Source organism: Hyperolius riggenbachi, chromosome 2 (assembly GCF_040937935.1).
Source record: "Hyperolius riggenbachi isolate aHypRig1 chromosome 2, aHypRig1.pri, whole genome shotgun sequence".
Classification (NCBI taxonomy): domain Eukaryota; kingdom Metazoa; phylum Chordata; class Amphibia; order Anura; family Hyperoliidae; genus Hyperolius; species Hyperolius riggenbachi.
In genome coordinates this window covers 192,732,292-192,747,694 of record NC_090647.1, presented here as the reverse complement: position 1 = coordinate 192,747,694, position 15,403 = coordinate 192,732,292, and the positions used below count along the sequence as shown (strand labels likewise).

The window sequence follows — 15,403 nt, the reverse complement described above, 5'->3', positions numbered from 1 at the left end:
GCCAATGAAATAAATACTTCATTACCTTAGATACTCTGTTGGCAACTTCCCGGCCTACAGTGAGGCCCTGAACAAATGTTCGAGCTGCAACAAATGCTTTAGTCACTTGGGCTTTCAGTTTCCTCGGTACTTCTCCAAATGGTTTCAGCTGGTCAATATATTTGCTTACACACTCAAGATAGTCTTCTGAGAATTGATACTGAGGATTTACCAGTTTAAACACACGTTCCAACAGACGAGCCCAAAAATCATTCAGCATTTCTTCCAGATTGACATTTCCCCCTGTGTAGTAACGTTTCAGCTCCATGAATAAATCTTGAAAGACTTCTGTGTTCTGGGCATACAAAAGCCCGTATGTCCGTACAAATATCTCACTTAGAGATCTCTCGGCATTTTCCAGAAGTGATTTGAAAAATTCTAGAGAGAACAAAAGAAACATTCAAAGGTTTTAGGGATAAAAAACTGAAGGATAAAAAAAAAAATACAGGTATAAAAATGCAGTTATCCTAATAATAGTATCCAAAGCGAATTTCTGTGTTACATGTTTCAACCAGTTGTGTTTCAGCTCTTATTGTCAGAAAATAATAGTCTAAAGGGCTAATTTCAGAAAAAACACAGACACACACATAAAAAGCCATCTGTGTTCCACTCAAGGATTTTTCAGAGGTTTCAACGAAAGCATTTTTATACATAAACTGCATTTTTATTGTTGTCATTTAAAGCGGACCTGAACTCAGAACTTCCTCTCTACTCTAAAAGATAAGAAACACTATAATAACCTTTAAAGAAAAACATTCTTTGTTACAGCTTACAGAACTCCTGCATTAAATCTGTAGTGTGTCCAGGGCCGGATTTGTATCTTTACCGCCCAAGGCCACTGTCACCAGCCGCCCTCCTTCAGTATAGGTAGCGAGATGACCCCCCCCTCCCCCTCCAGTATAGGTAGCCAGATGACTCCCTTAATCTCCCCCTTTCTCACTCCCCCCTTTCAGTGTCGGTAGCCAGCTCACCTCCACACCGCAGCAGCTGTCAGTGTCACACACATCTCCGTTCATCTCCAGCACAGAAGCTTCCTCTTCCCCTCTGTGTTTATCAACCGCCGCTGTACATCTGTCCCTCAAATCGGCGTCTCTCAGATTTGACTTACTGGCATATTACAAGTGAGTCAGAGGGGAAGACAGGCGTCTACGTTGGAGACGAGCGGAGATGTGAGTGACTGGCAACTGCTATTCCACTTCCTCCACTTGCAATGCTGCTCAAGTCTGCATACCAACGTGCACAGGCATATGAGAGCAAGGCGGCCACTGCAAAAAAAGCTGAGTCCCTATGGCAAGTATTTATGTATTTCTTAGTCCAAATAGGATTAAGTGGTTAAATTGCTCTACAGAATAATTTAGGTTCAGATGCCAGTCCATCTGATTGGAATGAAAAATATTGGTTCCAGTAGTAGCATGCCTTTTTTCTTACATACAGGCAAAAGAGTAATACTTCCAGGAATAACAGTTTATAAATGTTTTAAGTGAAAGTTCAGGAATGTTCGATGTAAAGATGGCCTACTGGGTCCTCTGCCAATCAGCCTATTCCGTTCTGTGGAGGGGGAAGGAAGAAGATGAGTGGGAGATACAATACAATGGAAAATAATTAAATACAACAGAACGCTGATACAGAGACAAATGACATCAGGAAACACCTTTACTAATGCAAAAAAATGTACCCAAAATGAACAACGGCCAAAGCCATTTTAATGAATGCATATTTACTTGATAATTGTGAAGGTGTGCTACCATGTGGTCAGTGCAATGAAATGGTCCCTACCCAATGAAATGGAGCCATGTACTGCAGCATAGCTGTCGTCCACTTACTAAAACGGCAGGACTAAAACCTGGTACACACATCCAACTTTAATTGGTCAGTCAATGGCTAATTTTACCATGTTAAAGAGGAACTTCAGCCTAAACAAACATACTGTCATTAAGTTACATTAGTTATGTTAATTAAAATAGATAGGTAATATAATCTCTTACCCACCCTGTTTTAAAAGAACAGGCAAATGTTTGTGATTTTATGAGGGCAGCCATCTTTTTGGCTGAAAGAAGGGGACAGGGAGCATGAGACACAGTTCCAACTGTCCTGTGTCCTGATCACCCCTCCCAGTTGCTAGGCAATGAGAACAATAACATCAGAAGAACAATAACATCAGAAATCCCATCATGTTTTGCACAGCACTAGAGGAAAAATGCCCGGGCAGTTTTCTTTGATGGGGAGGAGCTTAGCTAAAAATGCAGCTAAAAATGATGCTTTGGTAAGAAAAACAAAGTTCTGATGCTGTGAAACTGGTAAAGAAACACCAAGCCTTTTCAGTTCTGCGGAGTAGATTTTTAGTCTGGATGTTCACTTTAATGTAGTGCAAGGGCCTACAATTTTTTAATACTATGATTGTGTAGGTAAGCTCCCATACTATATGGAAATTTTAAAATTGGCCAATGATTGTCTAATCATAATTGGATGTGCGTATGCAAGCTTAAGTGAGGTAAAAAAATAAAGTATAATTCTTTGTCTTACTAAATTAAGGCCACAATGTAGTAGAGGGCATTTTATATGCATTTTCTTATTACTTTATGCGAGCTGAACACTTTAAGTTTACTAACAATTATTTTTAATTGAGGTTGTTAAAATTCTCACAGGTATTTCCAATTCCAACAGAATTTGAATTAAAAACAATTAATATTCATTATCATGCTTTATGGCAAATAACCTGAAATTATGTTTATCAATCACATTTTCTAGCTCATTGCTTTTTAGCTTACGCAAATTGCTGACAGAGGCTTAAAATGAACTTCCATCAACTGACAAGTTTTCTTCACTAAATGTCATTTCTTTCTATCACTTGCTGTCTTGAAGCATGTGTGGTGCAGCCAGTATGCATAACAAATGAGAAGGACCTTTCAGAGGTAAAACATATCATTAAGAATGGTCTGTGTATACCATTAATGTCTGCATTGCTGTAGTACTTCAATTCTGTATGAACACCTGAGGACATAAAAGGCCTCCATACATCAGATGGGACTCGACTAAGCAAAGGATACATCATTTTAAATTGAAATTGGTCTTAAGCAGTAGGCAACCGAACTTGAAACTCTCACTCACTCAGCCCCATTATTTAATACAAAAAATTGTGGAGTAAATTAAAAACTTCTCAAGGGGTGATCACTACACTCCTACTAACTTTCTAGTGTATACTGTACTTTGAAAAGAGCCCATAATGCAAATTTATCAGAACGTATTAAAAGTTATGCATCCAAAAATACTTCTACTTATGAAATGTGCACATAAAATTGGTTCAACAAAGAATAAATCAAAAGTTTGATGGCACCAGTCCTTTTTAGGAATCTATGGGCCCTTCCTCAAGCACAACAAGATATATGTGTAGAATGGTGAAATATCTTACAGGTCCAATTGTCAGGGCCTGAGACAAAAACAGTCGAGTCATTGCCAGAGCAATTTGACACTGCATGTAAGATGCAAATCTACAATTTATCAGGCATTTCTGGAAGTGTAGCAATGGCTGGGAAGAACAGCACATTGTTACATGTACAGGCACACAGCTTTTTATTTGTTTTGTGAATGTGCAATTGCCAGTTTTTAGCAGTTGTATATTCAAAATGTATTCTTATTGTGATGATGTGAAAATTGCATTGCAGAAACTAGCATATGTGGTTACTGCCATTTTTTTTAACATTCCAACACAGAAGCAGTTTTCCATGTTAAAGAGACTCCGTAACAAAAATTGCATCCTGTTTTTTATCACCCTACGAGTTCCAAAAGCTATTCTAATGTGTTCTGGCTTACTGCAGCACTTTCTACTATCACAGTCTCTGTAATAAATCAATGTATCTTTCCCCTGTCAGACTTGTCGGCCTGTGTCTGGAAGGCTGCCAAGTTCTTCAGTGTTGTGGTTCTGCTATGAACTCCCCCTTCCAGGCCCCTCTATGCACACTGCCTGTGTATTATTTAGATTAGAGCAGCTTCTCTCTTCTCTCTTATCTTTTACAAGCTGGATAAATCGTTCTCTGAGCTGGCTGGGCTTTCACATACAGAGGAATTACAGACAAGGGCAAAGCTGTTTGCAGGAAAAAAAGAGCAGCCTGAAACTTCAGTGGAAGATAGCTGCAGGGGGAAAGAAACACACAAATGATCTCTTGAGATTAAAAAGGAATGCTGTATACAGCCTGCTTGTGTATGGATGTATTTTCTATGTGTGGACATACTGTACATCAACCTACTTCCTGTTTTGGTGGCCATTTTGTTTGTTTATAAACAAACTTTTTAAAACTGTTTTTAACCACTTTTAATGCGGCGAGGAGCGGCGAAATTGTGTCAGAGGGTAATAGGAGATGTCCCCTAATGCACTGGTATGTTTACTTTTGTGCGATTTTAACAATACAGATTTTCTTTAAGTGCTAGTTCCTCTAGAATGTTGTGCCCCTTTTTTCATGTACCTCAATGGTATGCTCACCGAACACCCCCTTACTCCTCAGCTGTGTTCAGCAGTGGAAAATGCTACCTAGAGCTGCAAAGACTCCTTGCTGCTGTCTTGGCAGGTACGGTCATCATGTGAAAATACGGTAGTCAGTCACTTCTCTGACTGTGCCTACACAGAGAAAGATGGCACACTACCTTGTTGAAGTTTGTTGGGAGGGAAAAGTATTTTGGCAGTTCACTCTCTTACCTGATTTTCCCTAGGGCTGATGCTCCACAGAATATGCAAATATATTACAAAGGCGGTATACTTCCAACAGATTTTTCCACCTTGTTTGATTAGTCTACTCGGATTCTTCTTGGCCATATGTACTTTAGCACGCGCGATGTGTCTGTCAATTCTGCTGTTGCATAGGCATGTTCATAACTTCACATATGCTCTCTATCCATCTAAGAATCCGGTCTTCTCATTAACCTCCTGCCGAATGCATCACGCCGATGGGCGTGGCCGCGGGGGCAGGACTTTACAACGCCAATCGTTGTAAAGTCCTGGGGCCAGCTAATACAGGAGATCGCGCGCAGGTTGCGTGCGCATCTCCTGCCTGGGGGCGGAGTTCCGCCCCACCTTCAGTCTCCGAGCAGCAATCGCCGCTCGGGAGACTGTTAGACGGCGTGATCGCCGTCTCTTTACATGTACAGCGCTGCGATCAGCACCAGCGCTGTACTGGGGACAGCCGTGGGACACGGCTGTCCCCCTGGGACACTGGAGAGCGATCAGCTCTCATAGGCAGAAGCCTATGACAGCCGATCGCCATTATTGGCTGGCTGGGGGGAGGGAGAGAGGGAGGAATAACATTTAAAGTCACAGTCATTATAAAAAAAAATAACAAAAATATTTGTACACACAAAAATAAACATGGGGGAGCGATCAGACCTCCCCAACAGAGAGCTCTGTTGGTGGGGACAAAAGGGGGGGGAATCACTAGTGTGCTGTGTTGTGCGGCCCTGCAGCTTGGCCTTAAAGCTGCAGTGGCCCATTTTACTAAAAATGGCCTGGTCACTAGGGGGGTTTAGCACTGCGGTCCTCAAGAGGTTAAGTGACCAAAGTATTTAAGTTTTAATAGTAGTTTTATACTTTCTAGTAAATACTTGGGCATTATTTCTTTAAATATTGATTGATCCAGGGAACTCTCAGTAGCTTTCTCTACACCCACAATTCAAAAGCATCAATTTTTCTAGGCATGGCCTTATTTATAGTACAACTTTAACAGCCATATGTTACTACTAGGAAGACCTAGAAGTAGCAGTAAAGTGACATATTTCTTTTTCTGTATCTTGTCCAAACTTCTGTATCTTGTCCAAACTTCATCCCAAGTAAAAAGTGTCTCTTAATCTCATGGCTGCAATCACCATCTGCAGAGATCGTCGATCTCAGGAAGATGAAAGCTGTTACAACTTCAATTATTTCCCCATCTATTTGTAGATTGTTCCTCGGAGCAAATTACATGACTTTAGTTTTCTTGATGTTAAGCAGTAGACCAGCTTTGGCACTTTCTTATTTGACATTCATGAGGCTCTTCAGTTCTTCCCCCAGTTTCAGCCATCAGAGTGGTATTATTATTATTATTATTATTATTATTTAGTATTTATATAGCGTCGACATATTACGCAGCGCTGTACAGTGTATATATATATATCTTGTCACTAACTGTCCCTCAAAGGAGCTCACAATCTAATCCCTACCATTGCCATATGTCTATATTATGTAGTGTAAGTACTGTAGTCTAGGGCCAATTTTAGTGGGAGCCAATTAACTTATCTGTATGTTTTTGGAATGTGGGAGGAAACCGGAGTGCCCGGGGGAAACCCACGCAGACACGGAGAGAACATACAAACTCTTTGCAGATAGTGCCCTGGCTGGGATTCAAACCAGGGACCCAGCGCTGCAAGGCGAGAGAGCTAACCACTACGCCACCGTGCTGCCCATTGGCATATGTCATTGGCATATGTCAGATTGTTAATATTCCTGCCAGCTATATTAATTCCAGCATGTGATGCATCCAAACCAGCTTTCCGCAACTTTGTTGCACTCCTTAGTCCAACCTTTCTCAACCTTTTTACCATGGAGGAACGCTGTAAATAACTTTTGGATCTCAAGGAACCCCTGCAAACAATTTTTTGGTCTCGAGAAACCCCTACATTTATTTTTCAGGAGACATGGTCTTTAACCTCCTGAGCGGTATGGACGAGCTCAGCTCGTCCATCACCGCCGGAGGCTGCCGCTCAGGCCCTGCTGGGCCGATTTTCTTCAAATAAAGTGCAGCACACGCAGCCGGCACTTTGCCAGCCGCGTGTGCTGCCTGATCGCCGCCGCTCTGCGGCGATTCGCCGCGAGCAGCGGCGAAAGAGGGTCCCCCCAGCCGCCTGAGCCCAGCGTAGCCGGAACAAAAAGTTCCGGCCAGCGCTAAGGGCTGGATCGGAGGCGGCTGACGTCAGGACGTCGGCTGACGTCCATGACGTCACTCCGCTCGTCGCTATGGCGACGATCTAAGCAAAACAAGGAAGGCCGCTCATTGCGGCCTTCCTTGTTTATTCTGGGCGCCGGAGGCGATCGGAAGAACGCCTCCGGAGCGCCCTCTAGTGGGCTTTCATGCAGCCAACTTTCAGTTGGCTGCATGAAATAGTTTTTTTTTAATTAAAAAAAAACCCTCCCGCAGCCTCCCTGGCGATCTCAATAGAACGCCGGGGAGGTTAAATAGGTTAGGCTGCTAATTTCACTATCTCCTATTACACTGCCACTCATTATACTGTCTCCTGACCCCCCAATTTAGTGCTTCTTGTTACAGTACCACCTATTATAGTGTGCTCTATTATACTTCCCCCACGATGGGGTAAAATGCCAAGGAACCCCTGCAAAGTCCTCAAGGAACACTGGGGTTCCAGGGAACACTGGTTGAGAAAGCCTGCCTTAGTCAATTGTGAAACAGTCAGTTATTCCATACTCCTTTCTAACTGTTCCTTCTTGGTTTGGATATAGGTACCTCAAAAGGAAAATGAGATGGCCTTGTATCCTTCATGTCCATGAGAATCTGCCACAGTCTATTATGATCTACATCAGTCATTCCCAACGCGTGTGCTGCATGTGTCGCGGAAGCATCAGATATGTGTCGCCACTTGCCGCCCGCTCTGTCTCTCCCGGATTCTGCCAGTCTCTGCTCTGTATCTAGAGCAGTGCTACAAGAAAATAGCAGACATCGGTGGACATTTTCTTGTAGCCATCTAACTACAGACGGAGAGGAGGCGGGGAGAAGCAGGGAAAGAAGACGCCTGTGATAATAGGGGGCAGCCGGGTACACGCATAGAAGAAGCGGCCACCAGCTCAGAAGGATACATGAGCGGCGGCCGCAGGAATAGAGGGGGAAACAGACTGGCCCCCTACCTGAGCTATACTGGAGGCAACTATACTAACTACCCATACTAGGGCCACTATACTACCCATACTGGGGCAGCTATACTACCTATACTGGGATAACTATACTACCCATACTGGGGCAGCAACACTACCTATACTGGGTCAGCTATACTACCTATAGTGGGGCAGCCATACTACCTATACTGGGTCAGCTATACTACCTATACTGGGTCAGCTATACTACCTATACTGGGGTAGCTATACTACCTTTACTGGGGCATATATACTACATATACTGGGGCATCTATACTACCCATACTGGGGCAACTATATTACCCATACTGGTTCAGCTATACTACCTATACTGGGGTATAAATATTACCCACACTGGGGCAACTATATTACCCATACTGGTTCAGCTATACTACCTATACTGGGGTATAAATATTACCCATACTGGGGCAACTATATTACCCATACTGTGGCAGCTATACTACCTATACTCGAGAACTATACTACCTATACTGGGGCATCTATACTACTCATACTGGGGCAACTATACTACCTATACTTGGGGAAACTATACTACCTAAACTGGGGCAGCTATACTACCTACACATATGTGATGTGTCACTGAGATCTGAGCATTTGGCGTGATGTGTCACGACTTCAAAAAGGTTGGAACCACTGATCTACATAGTCAAAAGCGTTTGAATCATCAATAAAGCAAAAGTATATATTCTTTTGGAATTCCCTTGCTTTCGATTACCCACTGAATGTTGACAACAAGGTCCCTTGTGCCTCTTCCTCTTCTAAAACCAGCTAGTGCATCTGATATCTTCCATCAAATAAGTAAAACACGAGAGTGCCTGTTGGATTGGAAAAGATCAGTTTACATTCCAATCCCAAAAATGGCAATGGCAAAGAGTACTCAAATTATCACACAACTGCACTTACTGATATCTAGCATTTTAGCAAAGTAATGCTCAAAATTCTACAAGCCCAACAGATTACAATGGTACTGTAATGATCTGCTAGTGTGTGAGCACTAGCAGACAGACAAATATCCGACGTTCCCTGAACAGGAAATGTCCACAGACAGTGTCAGTAGAAGGCAGCACTAACACTGAATACAGATAATGAAAATGGTCAGGCAAAACAGGGTCGGTAACAGATCTGGCAGACAGTACAAAATCGGCAGGCAAATACAATGTTAGGAGACAGGCAGAGGTCTGCAACAATCAGATGTGCAAAGGTACAGAATCGGTAGGCAAAGAGTAGTCAGAGGATCAGGCAGAAGTCAAACACAGAATATCAATCAGAATAATAATAATATAGGCTAGCTGGTATGGAATCCCTGGGGTCCTGCCGGTTCAAGCCACACATGGAACTGACTAAGGTCTGAAGTCTTCTGTAATGATCTGCTCAGCTGTCTGTACGGGCAGACAGCTGTTTGTCCATTCCTTAGGTCTGAGGGCTGCAGGTCTCTGGAAAAGAGACCTGTCTCTGCTTTGCAAGTTTCAGAGTTGTTCTGCTGAGGAATTTGCATACACTTGTCATGCAAATTGCCTAGCTGCCTCCTTTGAAGGCTGGCAGTATAAATACCATGTTCTCCCATAATCCTTGGCTGGTCATTTTCATGGTTTGTTACTGATGAACTCTCCTAGAGTATCAGCCCTGTTTGTTAAAGTTTATCTTAGAGTAATTCCTGGGGACTGCACTAGGCAGCTCTTCTAGTGCAGTCAGGTTGCATTATCTGTTTTGCCTGTGGTGTCTCTCTGCTGCGATTGTCCTGTCGCCAGCGGCAGTTGACAGCAAATCGTTCTGTCTGTCTGGGAGTGTAGGCCAGAGCTGCGGTTGCTTCTGGCTGCTCCATCTGTCTGGATCGCACTTGCCCTAGTGGTAGTGGCAGTGCCTCCTTCTGTATTCTGCCTTAGGGGTTCTAGCCATCTGTTTGTCTGTCTGGATTGCATCCGCTCTAGCGGTAGCAGCGGTGGTTCCTTCTGATCTCTGTCTGGGTGTGTAGGCCAGAGCTGCGGTTGCTGCTGGCTGCTCCTTCTCTCTGTCTTGTCTGATACAAACGCTTGCTGTAGGCTCGGTGAGGTAACCGTTTAGCAAGCGTTCGCGTTCTCTATTTCGTGTGGTGTGTCATTGGTTAGTTAGGGTGGCACGCTTATTACTGGGCGCCTAATGCGCGGTGATCGTGCTTAAACGCGTTCGCTGTTGCAAATGAGTGTGGTGTTCGCGTTTAGCTAGCGTTTGTTATTTTCTTTATCTTCTGATTGTTGTTTGCTGTGCCTTTGCTACTCTCGTGCTCTGTTCTGTTCAGCCTTGTGTCACTTCTGGCAATTGCCTCTCTCCTGCGATTGTGTTCCCGCTTTGTTTCTGCGGATGTGTGTTCACCGTCGCTGGGTGGCGACTAGATTGGGGAACACACATTTAGTCTGTCTCTGTGCTCTCTCTCTTAGAGGGCTATCGTGCCCTACATTGCCTTCACTCGTACAATTCCCATCTGGCATCTGTGGCCGTGCAGAGGCTGTGCTCGTCTGCACTCCACAGCTCCATCTGCCGGTGGGAATTGCCCTCTACTGGTGCATTGCATCCAAGCTGGGTACTATCTAATTATACGCTTGTGGAGGATTTCCGCTGTGTCAGCGCGCATCTAATAGAAATAGAAAATAGAAACCTGCAAACGTTACACATTCACTGCGAAGTGTTAGCTAGAGCAGACAGTGAGCAAGTGTCTGCACAGCTCTTAAATAGCCCGGGTAAGCAGGCAACCACGCCCCTAAGCCGCTTGGCCTATCAGGCACTGGAGGTGGAGCCATGCGTGTCAGCTGACAGGTGATCAGCTGACACACTTCCTTAGAGTATAAGAAGGGTGTCGCCGACAGCGCATATGTCCAACCTCATTTGCAGTCTGAGAATCATGCGCCGGATCTCTGCATAAACGCTGCTGACACCATCCCTGACAATGCGGGCAGCCGCACCGGAAGTCCCAGATGCACTGCCAGCGGAGGCAGCAGAAACTGACATGGTAAGCGCAGGATTACTGACAGGTACAATGGTTGGCTTATTCCATAGCTGCAGATGTAGCATACATTTAAAAAGGGCGCCTGGAAAAAAATAGATTGAAATCAGGTCCTTTATTGTAACCGCAAACATGTCCATGATATACAGTAGCTGAAATAAACATGATATGGCCGATATAAAATAACGATCGCCCTTTTCACCACTTACAACTGCTGATCACTGCAGATTCTATGGTGATTCCCTGTTTACGGCTCTGGCACCCTTTACAACTGATACTGCAGATGTATCCCTAGTTCACCCCTGTGCACCCTCTCTACTTTAAAAGCATTTACAGGATTTACATTTACAGTCTACTGTGAGATCCTATTACTTCACACTTGAAACTGATAAAATATTTCAGCTCATCCCATTGATAGATGGTACCACAAAACAGGCAGTGGTTATTACTCTGAACTAAAGAGGAGCACATTGCCTGTTAGATATATTAGGTAAAGAATATTTATATTTGCTACTTAAAGGGCACCTTAAGTGGGAGGAATTGGGAGGTTATTGCAGTGACAGGAAGGCTGGGTCTCGAAATGGATTTCAAGTAACTAAGTGCAGAGCATGACATTCTGACCAGTGCAGTCTTTATCAAGTGCTTACAGAACTATTGTGCAACAACCTTATTTAAAGTGGACCTGAATTCTTGCACAGGACAGAAGGAAAACATATAGTAATGCACCTTGAATGTATTTAGAGAGTTTACCTTGTCTAACTCCCCCTCATCTGTGACTAAGCACAAATTATAATTTGATCCCTCAGCTGCATCAGCTGGCTGCCACAGCAGAGAGCTGTTTTGTAAACACAGGATGTGAACAATATGTCTGCTTCCATGAAAGCAGAAAGTAGACCCACTGCAGATTTATTGCAAGATTTGTATCAGCTGTAACAAATAAATGTTTTTTTCTTTAAAGGAGTTATCAGCTAAAATGGACAAAATGAGCTTTACTTACCTGGGGCTTTCTCCAGCCCCTTGCAGCCGACCGCTCCGCGCCGCCGTCCCGGTCTCCGAGCATGGTGCGGAGGCTGACCCCGAGGTCGTCCTCACTGCACCTGCGCTAACCGCAGCTGTCAATCAAGCCAAAGTTGTACGCGACTTACTGCGCAGGCGCAGTAGTTCTGCAAACACACAAGGGAAGAATATACAAACTTCATGCAGATAGATAGTGCCCTGGCTGGGATGCAAACCGGGGAACCAGCGCTACAAGGCTAGAGTGCTAACCACTAGGTCACTGCACTGCCCAACTATATATCTCATAGTCACTGGCAGTTGTTGGGTAGGCATAAATACTACTGCTGACCAGCTGTGCTCTCTCTTCTCTCACTGGGTCATACTCAGTGCAGATAGGAAAGCTTTTATTTTAACCAATACACTTGGTAGAAGTCTTAAATCAACACTCTCCTTCAGTATCCATATTAGTACATGACCAGATATCCTCTAAAACTACTTTCTCCACCTCCAAATCCTGTGAGTTTAATGCAAAACCGTCAGTTGCTCTAACATCACATACAAAATTAAGTTGTCATCCAAATCTCTGTCAGTTGTCCTGAAAACATCACTTCAGAAATGTCGCTGCCATTCACGGATTTCTCATCTCTGCAACAACTCAGCAGTGTTTCACCTTCCGACTGTATGTCATCCCTGCTACACATTCTGTATTATTTATTACATAAACTGTCACACTTTAATGTTATGCCACAATCTCAGTTATAATTCAAACTTTGGTCAGGTATGAGGTGTCAGTGTATTATGTCAGGTCCCAGCCATGTAACAATAGCAAATGTTCTAAATTATGCACCCTATTTAATGGATAGATTTCCTGTATGACATTTCAATTCTATTATTAATGTTACTAGGCTTCAGTCAGATGTACTTATAGGCATTATAATTATATTCATAAAAACATTGAAATTGGTAAAATTTAGTTAATAACGTATTTAATAACGTGTGTTCTTACTGTGACGAAAAAATATTATGTTATAATGTAAAATGTGCACCAGAACTTTGGGGTTCCGTGGCATTAAAAACAGCTGAAGAAGGCTGTGGGGCAACTGGGGGCTTTACACCAGAGGGCCCATTGGGCTTAACCTCCCTGGCATTCAATTTCTGCAGGATTTCTGTGCAAAAAGTGGTTCAATTAATTTTGTGAAATTTTGGCTTGCAACTTGCTAAAATCCATCCAGCAAGGGTCTAGTATCCATTCTGAGTATAATAAAAGTTTTAAATACAAAATCATGTCAAACAATTAAATTAAAATTTCTAAAATAAACTTTTTAATCACAAATAGAAAATCCTCTTCAAATATGGATGAAGAACTAAATGTACAGATGCAGAAATAAATACTGTCCAGTGTTTACCTAAAACATCTCCCTTGTGTGGTACAACTAAAGGCCAGTTTACACACGCACACTTGCACGTCATTTACCACCATTTATGCAAAAGCAGCATTTTGATCTTTATTTTTTCCACTGTCTGGAAGCAGCAGGGTCTGGTCATTCTGAGGTCCTTTAGCACCGCACTCGGTGTCTACCTGTGGGATGAAAGATGACGGTCGCTGGGAATCGCCATTGAAACTCAACAAATGCTTTTTTGCACGCTTGCAGAAAAGCATTTGGATGAGACACTGGGCACGTGACGGTCCATCACCCTGGTCTGAACACCAAGTGGTGGACCATAACGACTGCCATGGAGGGGGTGGTCATTATGGTCAGACCAGTGTGACTACATCAGGCACACAATTGCATGAAGATCCGGCGTGTTAGATTTTTATCAAAACCCGAGCACAGCACAATAGCATTGTTCTTCTCACTGCTCCCACCACCAGAAACTGCTCCATTATGTGAACTCATCTGCTCCCCTCTGCATAGCAAAAGGCTGATGACACTTCTGTACAGTGTAGTGCACTGTCGTCCTTGGCTGACGACGCATCTGTTGCGATGCACGGGGGGGGGGGGGGGTAGCGGGGAGACGACAAGCGCATCTGACGGAGTGGCTTCCAGCAGGTGGGGAGGTGCCAAGAACAATGCCGTTGGGTCACGCTTAGGCATAGCTAAATGTCCGACATGTCAGATCTCTAGGGATCGTCATAGGGCCATTGTATAGGCTCTGGTCTGCTGCACAACTCTTAGCCATGGTGGTCGTTATAGTCCATCACAACTGAGTTCACAGCAGTGTGGTTATAAGTGTCATTCCCTGTACAATATATAGCAGTCTTTCTTAACCAGAGTTCCTTGAGTACTCTGCAGGGGTTCCTTGGCATTTTTTCCCCATTGTGGGGATTGGGGGGGGGGGGGGAGGTATGATAGAGGGCACATTATAATAGGAGGTACTGTAAAAAGAAGCACTAAATTGGAAGTCAGCATAATAATGAGCACATAATAAAAAGCACTAGAATAAGGAGACATGGTAATGATGGCACTGTAATAGAGGGTAATGACAAACAGCCACAGCAGCTTTTGAAGGCCATGCCAGAGGTTCCTTGAGATTTAAAAATTACTTTCTGGGGTTCCAGAGATCCAAAAAGTATTTGCAGGGTTCCTCCAGGGTAAAAAGGTTAAGAAAGGCTGATATATAGTATGGTATTAGATTCCAAAAATGCTATATGTGCCTACTGCCAGTAGGTGGTGCACATACACCATTATAACTCTTTCCAGGCCAGTTTTCAGCATAGACAAGGCTAACTCGTCAATACCAATTGTAGCAAGTTTTTTAATAATGAGTCAGCCTTGTCCTTACCACCAGCGAGATTACAGTGTACCAAAGCTGTTAAAGTACAAAGAATCGGTACTTAGACCGGGGCTTCCTCCAGCCCCATAAGCACACCCTGGTAACAGGCTCAGTCGCGTCAATCAGTGCCTTCTGCGCATGTGCGGACCTCCGAAGCTTTACTGTTACTGGGGCTGATTGTGGCTGAACGGCAGACTCCGGGAGGATGGTGAGGGACTCAGATAAGTATTGATTCTTGGTATTTTAACAGCTCTGGTTTTGTTTAAGCTCCTCAAGTAGGAGCCTTGGCTTTGACATCACATCAGCATCAATCTGCCATCAGGGCAACTGTGTGGATACGTGGCGATCTGAATATAAAAATGATACCAAAAAGCAGGTGTCCATTGCATATTAATGAGGGCATTTGCACTGGGCATGTGCAAGTTCACAAAAGAGAATCCCTCAAACACAAAGAAAAGAAGATGTGCATGAGCAACTCTTTATCTGGGCAAGTGCTGTTTCTCAGCACACGCATATCTATTGAAAATATCCTCGTCTATGTTCGTTTGTACATTCAGTACCATGTCAGGTTAAATAGTGTTAAAACAAAGCACACAAACTGCCTTTCTCAATACTGAGCACCCCAAAAGAGGAAGAAGGGTGTCTGAAGATCTAATATCTTATCAGCAATAGGAACAGTAACTCTGTGGGAAGGGGGGAATCTGTTGCCC

General features: G+C 43.6%; 1 protein-coding gene across 1 annotated transcript in view; it reads right to left on the bottom strand.

Annotated features, from left to right (window-relative positions):
* The window catches only part of GPC6 (glypican 6), an 850,247-nt gene that overhangs the window by 492,664 nt on the left and 342,180 nt on the right, over window positions 1-15,403 (bottom strand). Inside the window, exon 3 of the mRNA XM_068267917.1 lies at window positions 26-417. Coding sequence (XP_068124018.1) covers window positions 26-417 — 392 coding nt within the window. The remainder of the gene's footprint in view (window positions 1-25; window positions 418-15,403) is intronic.